General features: G+C 35.5%; 1 protein-coding gene across 1 annotated transcript; it reads left to right on the top strand.

Moving 5' to 3' along the window:
- Positions 1–4,358: 4,358 nt before the first annotated feature.
- LOC145676680 (uncharacterized) lies at positions 4,359–15,368 on the top strand. The gene is made up of 2 exons (XM_081747524.1): positions 4,359–5,712; positions 10,565–15,368. The coding sequence occupies exon 2, from the start codon at positions 11,553–11,555 to the stop codon at positions 13,515–13,517; it is 1,965 nt and encodes a 654-aa protein (XP_081603650.1). The 5' UTR covers positions 4,359–5,712; positions 10,565–11,552; the 3' UTR covers positions 13,518–15,368.
- Positions 15,369–16,179: the final 811 nt, after the last annotated feature.

Raw genomic sequence — 16,179 nt, 5'->3', positions numbered from 1 at the left:
TAGTCGACATTTAATTTCTCCGTGAATATAATTTTCCTCTGTTAATATTGATCCTAGATATTTGAAACTATCCACTTTATCAAAAGTATTATTTAATATTTTAACGCATCCATAATTTGCTGTATTCCGGTCCCGACGCACTTCCATGTATTTAGTTTTCTCTGCATTTACTTCTAAACCCATGTCCCTGCAAACGTTTAATAAGATCTCTGCATTTATTTCTATTGTTCTCCTATCATCCCCTATTAAATTTACATCATCAGCATATGCCATAACCTGGTGAATACCGTTCAACTCTAGGCCCTGGTTGCTATCTTTGATTTTCCTTATAGCGTATTCCAGAACAAACTTAAATAATAATGGCGACAACGCATCTCCTTGTTTCAGGCCATTTTCGACGTGAAAACTCGTGGACAAAAATTTTCCTACCCGGACTTTACTTTGGGATTCATTTAAACATATCTTAATTAATCTAATTAGCTTTCTCGGTATTCCAAGTTCTGTAAGTGTTTCTCTCCTAACCGAGTCGTACGCCTTTCTAAAATCAATAAATAGTTGATGTACCGGGGTATTGTATTCCCACTTTTTTTCGAGTATTTGGCGAATGGTAAATATTTGGTCAATAGTTGATCGATTTCGTCTAAATCCGCACTGATAATCTCCAATAATTTCATCTGCGTAGGGGGTCAATCTTGCTAATAGAATATTTGAAAGGATTTTATAGGATGTTGACAGAAGAGAAATGTCTCGATAATTATTACAATCAGTTTTGTCGCCTTTCTTGTGAATTGGAACAATGATTGATTCTTTCCACTCTTGTGGCAATTCTTCCTTGTTCCAGATAAGGTGAATGAGTTTGTGTATCTTGTTCCACAATTTTTCGCCTCCAGCTAAAATTAACTCAGCCGGAATTTCATCTACACCCGGAGATTTGTTTTTCTTTAATTTCTTTATAGCGGTTTCTACTTCTATTTGGTTGGGTTCTGGAATATACGGTTCTGCGGTGTGTATTTCCTTTTCTCCACGCACACTAGTTTTTGGTTGCGTGTTAAGCAAATCGTCGAAGAAATCTTTCCATCTATTTAAGATGCTATCCGTATCAGTGAGAACTGTACCATCAGCTTACTTTAATATATAAGCGCGAGGTTGATAGCCTTTCTTAAATTCGGTGATCCCCTTATACATGTCCCGGATGTTTTTATTTTTACTATTATCTTCAAGTTCCTTAATTTTAGCTTTCAAAAAATCGCGTTTCTTTCTTCTAAACGTTTTGGAAGTTTCCCGCTTGATACCTGCGAAATTTTGTGTAGTTATTTCATTCGGATTTTGTAGCGAGCGTAATTTTGCCTGTTTTCTCTTCTCTGCTAGTGTCCCAAACAGTTTCTTAATAACATCTGAAATTGTTCTTCACACCACTAGTTTTAACACCGTCTCATTCGTTATCCGCTCGATTCATTTAATTCTCTCCATTCTTCTTCACACCCACATTTCGAAAGCTTCCAATTGTTTTTCATGATTTTTGTGCAATGTCCATGTTTCTGCTGCATACAGTACAATACTCCACATGCACTATTTTATGAGTATTTTTCTCAACTCTTTATTTATTCAGAGCCCCACAAAATATACTTTTCTTCCTCCTAAAGGCTTCTTTCGCCATTCCTATCCTTGCTTTTATTTCACGTTCACACTTCATGTCATCACTAATAATACTACCCAGGTATCGAAAATTAGTCACCAGTTCCATTTTCTCCCCTCCTGCTTCAATATTTGACACCAACTCCTACATTCCTATCAGGAAGGCAAACGAGTTTTTTTTTTTTTTTTTTTTTTTTTTTAATCTATGACATTTCACCAACTCACCCTGAATCTATTTCAACGATGGCCATTAGAATAAATTCTCATAAGCCTCAGAAATCAATGCACACGATGCATCATGGAACAGCAACTTTATTTATTACGATTGAATTACCATGAAATATTTTAATGTTTTCTAAAAGTCACAGCTTGACTCACACACACTTCAGATCTATTTGCGAGTTTAATCACAATGAAAGAAGCTTCAAATAAAATAGTTCTTAGCTTATTAATTTGTGACAGTTAATTTTGTTTACGAGACGAGATATATATATGTTCTCGTCTCGCAAGCAAGAGGAGCAGTATCTTTCTAAAATTGAGAAAAAGCGACAAATTTCCCAAATCTTGTGGGAAACACTATACCCTGGCCGATGAACGATAATTTCTGACAGATCAGCTCGCGAGGACGACTGAGGAGTGCGGTGTTGCCATGTGCTTCTCGCGCAAGGGGAGAATCGTCTGTTCTCTCGTTGAGGGTGAAAGGGGGTGAGTGAAAGTTTGGCAATGTGCGGTGGTTACCATGGGGACGCGATAGGTTCTGAACCTAAGATTGGTTGACCTGCTGTCTTCTGTTCGCTCGGCGTGGCCTTGTGCAAAGCTGTCAGAAATCATCGTTCACCGGCCACGGTATAGTTCATCCAAGTCTCAAAACACAAACATTGTTTTGGTGTTACATCAGAGGTAAAACTGAGGCGGAACGTGGGGAACGTCGTTCCCCCCCTTCTAAAAATATCTATGGCGTCCATCCACTTCCTAAAAAATTACAATGGACAAAGATAAGCACGAGGGTTGACGTGATGCCATGCATCCCCCTACTTTTTCAGATCAACTTTTATCCCTGTGTTACATGATACATAGTATAAAGACTATAAATTGATAAAGTGATTGTACGAACACAATGAAGGGCAGTTATCAACGTTTAAGGATAAGCAAGTTATTACATAATATACTCCAATAATAAATATGGTTTAAATGTTGACATATAATACATTTCGTGTACCTCTCGTAATGCAGAGAAGTACTTTTAGGTTAAATTTAAAAAAAAAAAAATTCTCGTTATTTGCATAAATTTACTAAACCAAACTATAAAATTTCTTCACGGGACAAGAAAGTTTTTTTTTTTTCGAGAACCGAGACGAGGTTTGATTTTTACAAAATTTAAGAGGTGAAACTACTACTACTACTATATCACCTCATAGGATGCTGGGCAACATGCAAATTTTAAAACTTTTCTCCCCCTTGAGAGAGCTGTTTTATACGTTCATAAGGTCTCTTCTGCGTAACTGCATCTATCCTTGGTCTTCCTGTTCTTGGTTTTCGTTATGCCTTTTCCTCTATCAACACGGTTATCCAATCGGAATGCTGAATAAGATGGCCAAGCATGCTGTTTCTTCTTTTTTCCTATTATCTTCATGATCTGTCGTCCTTCATTAGCTTCCTTTTGTACGTCTTTATTCCTTTTCCTTTCGGTCCATGATATGCTGAGCATTCTGTGCCAACACCACATTTTAAATGCTTCCAGCTTCAGTGCCGGATTCAGGTGCGGCGGAGCCCTAAGCTATTAAAGGCAATGGGGCCCTTTATGTGTCCAAATTAACGTAGGCACCCTATATACAGAAATGAAGGAATTAGTGACCTTTTACGTGTGAGGCTGCATAAGGGGCCCCATTACTTACATCATAAGAGCCTACACAACACGAAGCATCATTGCTATATTTAGATTTTATTTCATATATTGTTTTTTCTGATATTTTGGAAATAAACATATATTTTTCCTTTAATTTTTGGGACCCCCAAGACAGTGGGGCCCTTAGCTATAGCTTGTTTAGCTTATACGCATATCCGGCACTGTCCAGTTTGGATATTTCAGCTTTTCTCGGTGTTCACGTCTCCGATCCGTAAAGCACCACGCTCCATAACAGTGTCTTAATAAATCGTTTACGAACGTCCAGCGACACCTTTTCCTATTGAATGCTTGTTTAGCCTGCGCTATTTTAAAACTTACGTCTTTTTAACTTCTTCTGTCGGAGGATATGACTTCCTAAATAGGAGAACGTCTTCGATTTTCTATTCCCCTTGTCTGGTATTGTCCCGTGGGCAACGTTCTATGTTTAGGTTTTCTTGTGATTCTACCGTTTCCTCTCACCTTCTTCATTCCACAATTTCCTTCATTATTAGGCCTATTAATTAAACTGAAATTAAAATAAAAATAAGTGCCAAAGTTAAGAAAGACTGCGCCTTTTACTCTTACACACAGTCCTTGGGTGTTCTTAGCTGTCCCAGAAGGCTTACTTTTCTTTCTAGAATTATTAAGACTTCAATTTATTATGCTGTAGTGTACTAGAAACCGCTAAATTCTTCATAAATCAACACAAAAAATAATTATTTCACATGAATTCTTACTAGATTATTTTTGCAAAACAAAATAGTATTCCATAACCCAGTGGTGCCCACCCCCCTTATGTCTGTGACGCAACCCCCCAATTGTCTATCCTGTTGTATGAACATATATTTACTGTTATTTTTTCTTTTTCTTTTTCTTATTTTGTTTATCACCTTCGATGCACCTCCCCTCTTAGCAGTACTTACCTGGAATGTCACTGTATATAGTGTATATAAAGGATCGGGGTTCGATTATAAGTTAGTGTATTTTATAGTTGTTATATTATTATTTTTGAAGTCAATGTTAATATTGTATAAAAGACGAATCTTTATTCTTTAAGCTATTGATAATGTGCCAGCCAAGAACAACAGGATGTAGGGTCACTGAAGGGTCACACATATGTGATGATAGTGTATGTACTTTCAAAATACTCTCTTTTGTAATGGTTTCTTTTTCAAGGAAGTATGATAATGTACGCGCGTGTACATCACGCAGTGAGAGTATGGATTACTAAGTCCAGTTTCAAAGTCTGTATGATAGGTCTCCACGTGCGTCCACGTGTCGACCTAAACTCATGTGATGATTCGATCTTTGTGCTTACGATAGTTTTATATACTAGTTGCTATACAAGGCTCGGCACATTCCGGGAAAGCACGTTGATATTGCTATTAAACTCTTTGCGGTCTGTATCTAGGATTACTGTATCTAGGATTATTGCATTTTGGTTCATAGTAACTTGTTTTATAACATCTTGTATTTTAGTCTACTTTATTAACGAACATTTTTACATCGTATATTCTGATATTTCTTCGTTTTGGTGATTCCATTTTGTATCTAAAATGGAACTTTAATAATTTTGCTGAAAGAACAATCAGTGAGATTTTGTAGTTGTTTGTTGTGGAACTTGTAACTTTTATTTTTCTTATTAACTTCAATAAACTTATCACGCCTACCAAAAAGAGATCCTATTTTATTTGAAGAAAAAGAAGAACCTGCGCGAGACGCAAACGTTAATCATACAACAGGAAAATAAAGTGGTGGCAGCTGGGCAGGATCTCAACCGACGTACTCGAAGTTCGATTCCAGTGCACGTTCCACAGTTACTAAGTTGAACATTCACCATTGTAATCAGAGTTCGTTTCTTCGACACGAAGCTGATACGTTTTTTAAAATATCGTTACGTCCAGATACAGACCGCACTTCGTCGACAACACCTTTTTTACTGTGAGTGCAAGAAGCTTGCCTGTTCAAGGTGTAGCGGATACCTCGGCGTACACACCGTTCCAGTGTTCCAGTTTTATTGCAACCAGTTCCAGAGATCCAGTAAGCAGTACCATTCTCAAGTGTGGCTGGTCCCAGTTGAGCAACAATCCAAGCGGAGATCTTGTGGAAATCCAGAGGCCTCATCTTTAAACCAACATCGGAAAAGTACCAGGATCGACGCCAGCAGCACCCCCCATCACAGGAAATTCAAGGTTGGTTAAAATTTTCATTGCTTGTTTGAACTTCCAAAATTTTCAAGTGTTACGCCTGGAGATAGAAAAGATTTGTTCTTTGGTTACCGCGGTTGTTGTTTACTTGTGAAGTGAATAACGTAAAATCAAGACAAGAGCAGTCTAGGATAGAAGGCTTTAGTATTCACCGTTCCTCTAGGGAAGGATTAAAATATTTCACTCGTTTAATCTTGGGAATACTTAGCAAAACAGAAGGTGTAAGAAAGGTATTGTCGTTAACAAATATTTTTGTAAATTTAAATTGTATAGTTTAACGTAAGTACTAATTGCCAATGGCTACCAGTGGTAGTGCTGATTCTTCTGATACAGAAGTAGAGTATTGTAGTGTGTCAGAAGCACTAAAGTTAATTTCGGTACCATTTTCGGGAAAAAGAGAAGCATTAGAAGAATTTCTGTCTAATGTAGATGCTGCTTTTGAATTGGTTGACCCAGCTAAGCATAGTACCCTTTTGAAATTTGTTAAAGCAAAAATAACTGGGGATGCTAGATCTAAGTTATTAGTTAGAAAAACCACTACTACGTGGGAAGCTGTTAAACAAATATTAATAGAAAATTATTCCATTAGACGAACTATTGATTTTTATGCATGCCAGCTTTTTAGTGCTAGACAAACCAAAGCTGATTCAATTGCTTCATGGGCAAGTAAAGTAGATACTCTTCAAAGTCAATTACGCGAAGCCGTTGCTCGTGTTATAGATGCATCTAAATTGCCAGGAGCTATAGCACTTGTTGAAATTTTAGCTAAAGCAAGTTTTATTCAGGGGCTAACAAATGACAGAATTCAGATGATTGTAAGATCCAAAAGCGATGATGATACATCCTTAGGATATATTATCGAACTCGCTCTAGAAGAAGAAACACAGATCACTTCCCACACTTCTCTCCCCCTTCCAAATGTAAATAGTAAGAAAGCTCAAAAGAAAGAATTCGTATGTTACCTATGCCATAAGCCTGGTCACACCAAAGCTCAATGCAAATTACAGAAAAGAAAGGAAAGAGGAAATTCTTCTAATCAGTTTATGAAAACGGTACATGTTTGTGAAATTTGTCCTGAGATCGCCGCGAGAGGCACAGGATGTAATAATGGTAATTCTCCTGAGATTGCCGCGAGAGGCACAGGAGGGGTTAATTGTAATTTTTCCGAGAGCGCCGCGCGAGGCACGGAAGGTTATAGCAATTGTTTGCATGTTGCTAGTAGGGTAAATACTAGTGGAAATACTAGTGGAGTAAATACTAGTGGAAATACTAGTAGGGTAAATACTAGTGGAAATGAGAGAATTTGTGATAAAGAACAAAGTTCTCTGCATTTTAATGAAGTAAAAGCCTGCAGTAGTCAGATGTGCTCAAGTTGTAATGGTCAGGGAAACCGCAAATGGATGTAAATGAGCAACCTGTTTGCATCTCAGATAACACGAAGGGTTGCATAGTAACAAATCAAGAAGAAGGTACTATTACGGCATTCATTAAAGAATTGCATGTTGATGCAACTTTTCTCTTAGATACGGGCAGTGATCTTTGGCAAATCCATGGTCTTTGGCAAATCCATGCACTTCCATACAGTTTTAGAAAGAATATCGATACAACACAAACTGTGACATTGAAAGGACTAAACAATGTTAAAACTAGGTCACTAGGTACTATTTATCTAACGTTAGTGATAAAAGGAGTAGAATTCTCACATAAATTTCATGTTATTTCTGAAGGATGCTTATCAGAAGGCAGACACATTCTTGGTCGTGATTTTTTGAAACAAAAAAATTGTTTGTTAGAATTCCATCCTCCCCCTCCTCCTCCCTTGTCAACACATGCTTGCCAGAAACTTGACCTTAAGGGCAGCGATAAGCTTATACTACCGTTGACATATAGTATTCCAGCTCGATGCGAGAAGTTAGTTTTTGTTCCCACAAACAGCACAGGAATTGGAATTGTAGAAAAACGAGAGATTAAACCGGGCGTTTTTCTTTCTTCTTGTTTGACAGTAGCGAAAGAAAATAAATGCATAGCTAGTGTGTTAAATGTAAATTCTTCAGTAGAGAATATTACTTTAGATCCGATAGAGTTAGAGAAATTAGAAGAAAACCATGTTTTAAATATTCAGTGTAAAAAAGACAGGGTTCCACAGAAGTCAAATTCAGAAAGTTTAACTGAACGTTTAAAATTGCTTCACAAGCTATTAAGGCTAGGTCATTTACCACACAAAGAAAAAGAAAGTATACTTGAACTTTGTGATGAATTCAATGATGTTTTCTTTCTACCAGGAGACAAACTAACTGCTACAAATGTTCTTGAACATGAAATTATTATTGATCCCAAACATGTAGGCAAAATTGTTAACAAAAAGAATTACCGAGTGGCTGAATGTCATAAGGAAGAATTAAATAGCAAATAGAAGAGTTGTTAAAACAAGACATTATAGAAGTTTCAACTTCTCCTTGGAACAGTTCTATTTTCCTTATTCCAAAGAAACTCAATGCATCAGGAAAACAGAAATATAGACTAATAGTCGATTATCGATCTGTCAATGATTTGTGTGTGCATTCGTCCTTTCCGTTACCTAACATAGACGACATTTTGAGTAATTTAGCGAATGCGCGTTACTTTTCCAGTTTAGATCTCCATAGTGGGTACCATCAATGCTATATTAGGGAAAAGGATAGACCTATAACTGCGTTCAGTACACCTGAAAATCATTATCAATTCAAGCGACTTGCTTTTGGTCTGGCGACAGTACCGGCCACCTTTCAAAGATTGATGAATACAGTGTTAGCAGGGCTGACAGGTACGAGTTGCTTTATTTATCTTGATGATTTAGTGGTCTTCTCTAGTTCTTTAGAAGAGCATAATAGTAGATTACGTGAGATTTTGCAAAGATTTCGCAAAAGCAACCTGCAGTTAAGTGTAGATAAGACTGAATTCTTGAAACCAGAACTAACATACTTAGGACATGTCATTACACCTAACGGAGTAAAACCAGATCCAAGATTAGTGGAGAAAGTTCAGGACTTTCCTGTTCCCCAAACAAAGAAACAAATTAAGGGATTTCTAGGACTTACTGGATATTATAGGAAATTTCTAAAAGACTACAGTAAAATTGCTTTACCCTTAACGTCCTTATTAAAAGAAAACATCCAGTTTTCTTGGGGAGTCAAACAACAAGTTGCATTTGATTCTCTTAAAGAGAAATTGACAACTCCTCCAATTTTGCAGTATCCTGATTTTAAAAAGCCTTTTATAATCACATCGGATGCTTCGGCATTTGCCTGCGGAGCTATTCTCTCACAGGGTGAAATAAACAAAGATCTTCCAATTGCATATGCTAGTAGAGTTTTCAATAAAGCAGAGAGATCGTATTCAGCGACTGAACGGGAACTGGCGGCTCTAGTGTGGGCTAGCAAAGTTTTTAGACCATACATTTACGGAACAAAAGTAACCTTTGTCACAGATTGCAAGCCACTAACGTGGGTTTTTAGAGTACAAAATCCGACGTCTAGACTTTTGAAATGGAGAATACTTTTAGAGGAATATCAATACGAAATTGTGTATAAGAAAGGAAGCTTAAATACAAATTCTGACGCCTTGTCACGAATGTATTCTTTAGATGTTATTGAAGAAGAAGATAGGGTATCAAATTGTGATTCACAACAGAAAGAAAAAGCTGAATCTTTAGACTTAGAAACGAAAAACAAAATTTTAGAAGAGTTTCATACTCAAATTCTAGGTGGACATATAGGAATGAATAGGTGTTATGAAAAGATTAGGAAGTACCTTTCTTTAAATAATATTGACATTAAAGAATGGCCAAAACTGAAGGAAGATGTTGAAGATTACATAAAAGGGTGTGAAATATGTCAAAAGAATAGAAACACACAGCAAAAGGTAAAAATGAAGATGGTAATAACTGACACTCCCAGTACAGTTTTTGAAAAGGTCTCTTTAGATTTAGTCGGGCCTCTCCCAGAAACCTTAGAACACAGAAACAAATATTTATTGACTGTACAAGATAACCTTTCAAAATTTGTTATTGCAATTCCCATCCCTTCTCAAGATGCTGATACAATCAGCAAAGCCTTTGTCGAGAATGTAGTGCTAAAATTTGGCATTCCACACAGTATATTGTCTGATTGCGGAAGTAATTTCTTAAGCGATGTCTTCACGCGTATTTGTAAATTGTTACAAATAGAAAAACTGCATACTACCCCATACCATCCGGCATCGAATGGTGGTATAGAAAAATTCCATCAGTCTTTAAAATTTTTCTTGCGATGTTATGTGGCAGAAAATCAGAATAATTGGGACGAATTAACATCATATGCTACTTTCTGTTATAATACCACTCCTCATAGTTCCACTCAATACCCTCCCTTCGAACTGTTATTTGGGTGTAAATGTACCAGGTGTATTACAAAGAAAACCCTCTGTAGTTGTATACAATTACGATGACTATGTAAAACAGTTGAAACACAAATTGCAGGAGATGCACGGATTAGCTAGAGCAAACCTCATTGACTAAAAGGAGAAAAGTTAAGAATATTATGATAGAAACGAAAACGAATGCATTTTTCAGAAAGGAGATAAAGTGTTATTATATGATGAGTCAGTCCGCCGCGGCAGATCAAAGAAACTTGACAGTCTGTGGCGGGGACCGTACGATGTAATCCGAACAAAAGGTGTAAACTGTACCTTAAAGGTTGGCAAACAAGAGATGACTGTGCATGCCAATAGATTAAAGATGTATTATTAAGTAACTCAAATTCTTCATGTTATCTTGTAAAAAAAAAGTAAGGAAAGTAAAATAACGTTTCTATATTTACAGGGTTGTTCAAAATGATAGGACTTAAAGCTATTCTACTGGTTTCTCTTATATGTAGTAGTCTAGAGCTTGGAGCACGCATAAAGAAATTTGAAAATACAGCAGGTATTTATTATGACTCTTTAGGAGAGGTTCAGTTATATAATACTTACTGGCAATTGGTCTCTTACGCAGTGCTTAAAGTGACATCAGATGAGGTGGCGGTATGGAACAAATATGACCACTTAGAGTAATAATTTTAACAGAACCTAAAGAGCATCTCTATTACTGACATTTTTGCACCATTTTTGACGTGAAAAATCTATAGAAAGAAAAAGAGAGAGAGCACTAATTTGTAAATGTTTTACACGCCACTATCATCAGCACAACAAATAAATATTTGTAAAATGATTTTGCTTTCCTAAGTTTTGTTTGATCATATCGGCGATCTAAATGTGGAATAACATGGATAGTACGTTTACTGAAACTTGGGATTTATAACAGTGAAACAACGCGGCCTTTAAGTGGATTAAAACAAGAAAACATATATGCCCATATTCTTTTTCGTCTCGTTTTGAAGACTTTGTAGGCACTCTCCTCTCGTCTTTAGTATCTAGGTTTTTTCCAATCTCATTTCCAGTTTCAAAAACATCTTCTGGTCTGGTCTCGTGTAAGAATTTCTTATAAATGTAAACACAGGAGTCCAGACAATGTCAAAAGAATAAAAGGTTCTGTCAATGCCAGGGGTGGATTCAGGTTAAGCACTTTAGGTGTACGGTACGTTTTTATTGTTATTATTATTATTATTATTATTATTATTATTATTATTATTATTATTATTATTATTATTATTATTATTATTATTATTATTAAGGAGGGGTTGGAATTGCTCGCACAAATGTTGAAAAAATCAAGAGCACAAATTCTGCCATTGAATAGGATAATAGGGACTTATTTACTTTCGAAGCAGCAGCAACGAAATCTTTGATAATACAAAGATACTTGTTGACTCATGTGTAAAATCAGTTTTTTTCTACACGCAAATTTCAATTTAAATCAGTTACTTTTACCGGTATGCCATACCGGCCGATTTTCTAACTTTCGGATGCATAACCGGCTCATACCGGCTCACTTTAAGCACTGCTCTTACGTTAACTTAACTAAGCTAGATATAAGCTTTCATAATTTGGAAACTTACGTAGATAGGACACAAGACCTGTGTAGACACTCAGTGGTGAAATCAAATAAAACAAGTTGTGCTACAGTGTTTGTAAATCAAGTCTTGACTAAGGTATCTGATATCAAAGAGGCTAAGGAAATAATAAAAGAAGTAACAAAAATTTCTTCGCAAGAAAGTAGAAGAAAACGAGGGTTAATAGATGGTATTGGTCACCTTACTAAATTTCTATTTGGCACCTTGGACGATGAAGATGCCAATTATTACACTCAAAAAATCAATAAATTAGAAAAAGAACAATTAGATTTCTTGAAATTGAGTAAAGAGCAGATGACTATTGTTAAATCTACCCTACAAGGTATTAATAAAACTCTTCACACAGTAGAGACTAACGAAAATATTTTGAGTCAAGGTTTAGAGCATATAAGTAAAGAGATATCAAAAAGAGAGAGACATTTAAATGAAGCATTTTTGGATTTAAATCTAAAGTATACAATAAATGAACATATCGCAAAAGTTGAAAGGTATTTAAGAGATTTAAAGGATCAGTATGAAATTGTTTTGCAAGCAATTTTAAATGCACAGAAAGGTGTATTACAGCCTCACATAATTACTCCTTATCAAATAATCCAACATTGGAAGGCTAGTCAAAGTGACCTCCATAGTGCGTTATCTTTACCAATTGGGACAAGTACTAGGAATAGTTACTTGTTATTAAAAATAATAAATTTAGATGTATTTATCAATAATGGAATATTAGCCTATGTAATTCGTCTCCCTTTGACAGACTCCATTCGTTATCTGGTATATAAGTTAACTCCCTTCCCTACTAAAATAAAGAATACCACAAATAAATTTGTTTTTATTCAACCTGAAAAACCTTACCTTTTGGTTGATTCAATTAAACAATATTACGCAAAAATGACCGAAATTGAGTTCAATAAATGTAAGATTCTTAAACAAGATTGGTTTTTGTGTAAACAAACGTTTCCTATCTTGTCTAGTCATATAAATCAAGAGTGTGAAATGAAATTATTGCAATATGTTCATTATGTTCCTATGGATTGTAATAAACATGTAATACAAATTGATCATTGTATATTCGTAACCTTAAATAACAATGAGTGGATTTTTGCTGCTCCACAGGAAGAGAAAATGACAATATTATGTAATGGATTTGAACCTTATGATTTAATTTTAACAAATTCAGGTATTATTCATCTAGATAATAATTGTAAAGCTTATGGTTTGAAGGCGATCCTGCAAACACAAATGTGGTTCGAAACCAATGTTACAGGTAAAGACTTTACTCCGAAATTAAATCTTACTGATAATTGTTGTGAAATATTAAATTCTCATATATACCTGGAAGATATGCAAATTAACCTACCTATTCAGCATGTAATTAATTCGGTTAGTGACTTAAAGGTAGCAAGCCATAAAATTCAGGAAGTAGAAAAGAAAATAGATGATGAACAATGGAAACTACTTCATTCTGAAAAGGTAACCCATCTCTCTTGGTTTTCATATTTTGGTACAGTTCTGATAGCTCTAATATTAATATTTTGTTGTTGTTACCGATGTAAAGGTTTTCGCTTTTTCAAAAGGTATTTTGATGATGATAGCTGTTGTAAACAAATATGCATTAAACCTTTTATTATTACCAAAATAAATCAAAAACAAGATACCACTGAGCCTGTAGTCATGTCGAGAATTGCTGAGCAGCCTACTGAGATTACAGATGAGTTACAGGTAGCTGTTCCCCCTAAGAAAAGTCCTAATCTACGTAAGGAAAGGTAAAAAAAAAAAAAAGAATCTTTTTAATGTTTCATATCAGACTGAGAATTTTCAGTATCCAAATTCGCAACCAAATTCGCAATTTGATATGAAAATCCAAAAAAGGAGGGAGGTGTTGTATGAACATATATTTACTGTTATTTTTTCTTTTTCTTTTTCTTATTTTGTTTATCACCTTCGATGCACCTCCCCTCTTAGCAGTACTTACCTGGAATGTCACTGTATATAGTGTATATAAAGGATCGGGGTTCGATTATAAGTTAGTGTATTTTATAGTTGTTATATTATTATTTTTGAAGTCAATGTTAATATTGTATAAAAGACGAATCTTTATTCTTTAAGCTATTGATAATGTGCCAGCCAAGAACAACAGGATGTAGGGTCACTGAAGGGTCACACATATGTGATGATAGTGTATGTACTTTCAAAATACTCTCTTTTGTAATGGTTTCTTTTTCAAGGAAGTATGATAATGTACGCGCGTGTACATCACGCAGTGAGAGTATGGATTACTAAGTCCAGTTTCAAAGTCTGTATGATAGGTCTCCACGTGCGTCCACGTGTCGACCTAAACTCATGTGATGATTCGATCTTTGTGCTTACGATAGTTTTATATACTAGTTGCTATACAAGGCTCGGCACATTCCGGGAAAGCACGTTGATATTGCTATTAAACTCTTTGCGGTCTGTATCTAGGATTACTGTATCTAGGATTATTGCATTTTGGTTCATAGTAACTTGTTTTATAACATCTTGTATTTTAGTCTACTTTATTAACGAACATTTTTACATCGTATATTCTGATATTTCTTCGTTTTGGTGATTCCATTTTGTATCTAAAATGGAACTTTAATAATTTTGCTGAAAGAACAATCAGTGAGATTTTGTAGTTGTTTGTTGTGGAACTTGTAACTTTTATTTTTCTTATTAACTTCAATAAACTTATCACGCCTACCAAAAAGAGATCCTATTTTATTTGAAGAAAAAGAAGAACCTGCGCGAGACGCAAACGTTAATCATACAACAATCCGTAGGTGTTCTTCCATGAAAAAAATCTTCTTTTCGATTAATTTTACCCCCCCCCCCCCCATCAAACATATTTATATAGATTTTTAAGCCCCCCAAATATTTCAATGACGCAGTTTGCGTCATAGCCCCCCCTTGTGGGCACCCCTGCATAACCTTTCAATTTCAAGGAAAAACGTAGACTGAAAGTAGTTGAAAATAAGATATTAAGACGAACATTTGGGCCCAAGAGGAACGTGGGGAATGGCGGAAACTTCATAACCAGAAACTACATAATTTATACCGTGTACCAAACATTGTTGGAGTTATCAAATCTAGGAGGCTCAGGTCGGCAGGTCATGTAGCCAGTATGGAAGAAAGTAGGAACACTTGCAAAGTCTTAACTGGAAGACCAATCGGAAAACGACCATTAGGAAGACCTAGGCGCAGATGGGAAGACAACATTAAGATAGATCTCACATAAATAGTAATACAAAATAGAAACTGGATCCAATTGGCTAAGGATAGAAGTCAATGGAGATCTTTTGTGAACGCGACATTGAACCTTCGGGCTCCGTAGGCCATACAGTTAATTAGTTAGTTTTACTTAATGTGAACATGTACCAGTTTGTTCAATGAGGGTATCGTTTTCGGTTCTGCAGTGAGACAAAATCTCTTCCCGACAACGGTTCAATCAAATTCGTCCATTTATCATGAAGCTATTGACAAAAATATTGGACATGCGATATTTTCGTTCGTGATTACACTTACATAACTATTTATTGCACTTATGAACCAGTTTGGGTGTTAATTCTAATATTATTTTCCAAGTTGTAAATAAACAAAAATGTTATAGCCTGTTATATAAAATAAAATAAACGATTCTTTTAATGTTACAAAAAGCTATTTTCTCATATTTTTCTCTCTGATATTTTTACATAATAACCAGTTCTTTTTTTTTTATGCTGTCAGACGACTTGCTAAGAAGTATTTAAAACACGAAATTAACAAGGGAAGGGGGACTAGATAAGGACTCCTCTATTAAGAAACAGATGTACGATCCTTAAACCAGAAAGAAAAAATAAACAAAGTGTTTTGTGTCTAGCATCTATCGTGTTCCCTTCTAATTATATTCAGAGCGTTATCGATATCTTCGTAAATGGCTAAGATACTTTTTTTTTTTTTTTTAATTTTGGGCCTCACAATGAAAGGAAAAAATATATCATATAAATAAAATCTCTTATCCTTTTGATGTTCACTGTTAGTTCGTTCTGAAGTTCCTATCTTTTTAACCTGGGTACTCTGTTATTCTTTAAATTACAATTTAGAACGTTCGGAAAGCCGAGCTATTTATCACTGCATGCAATTCCCTCCTCCATAAGAACTGACGTAAAATATGGATTTGTGAAAAACTTATTAGTTATGCCGCTCAAATTATATTTTGTTACAGTATCTATGTGTGTGTGTATGTGTGCTGCATGTCTCCACCCCCTTAACAATCACTGAAGTTAAAAAAGAAAAATAATGGTCTACTGGCAATAATTATTACATATGATGCTCAGAGGCGAATTTTTCTCGTATTTTCTCTTTACAACGGACTCGAAGGCTCTGTATACTAATTGATTTCGAGGCAACGGGCTGCTACTGTTTTACCTTGTTG

Source organism: Thermobia domestica, unplaced genomic scaffold (genome assembly GCF_964235325.1).
Source record: "Thermobia domestica unplaced genomic scaffold, izTheDome1.hap1.1 HAP1_SCAFFOLD_291, whole genome shotgun sequence".
Classification (NCBI taxonomy): Eukaryota; Metazoa; Arthropoda; class Insecta; order Zygentoma; family Lepismatidae; genus Thermobia; species Thermobia domestica.
The sequence above is the reverse complement of the archived record's forward strand: the minus strand, read 5'-3'. Positions and strand labels throughout refer to the sequence as shown.

Coding starts and splice junctions, on each gene's coding strand:
- LOC145676680 (XM_081747524.1), top strand. CDS start 11,553: ATGTGTAAAATCAGTTTTTTTCTACACGCAAATTTCAATTTAAATCAG.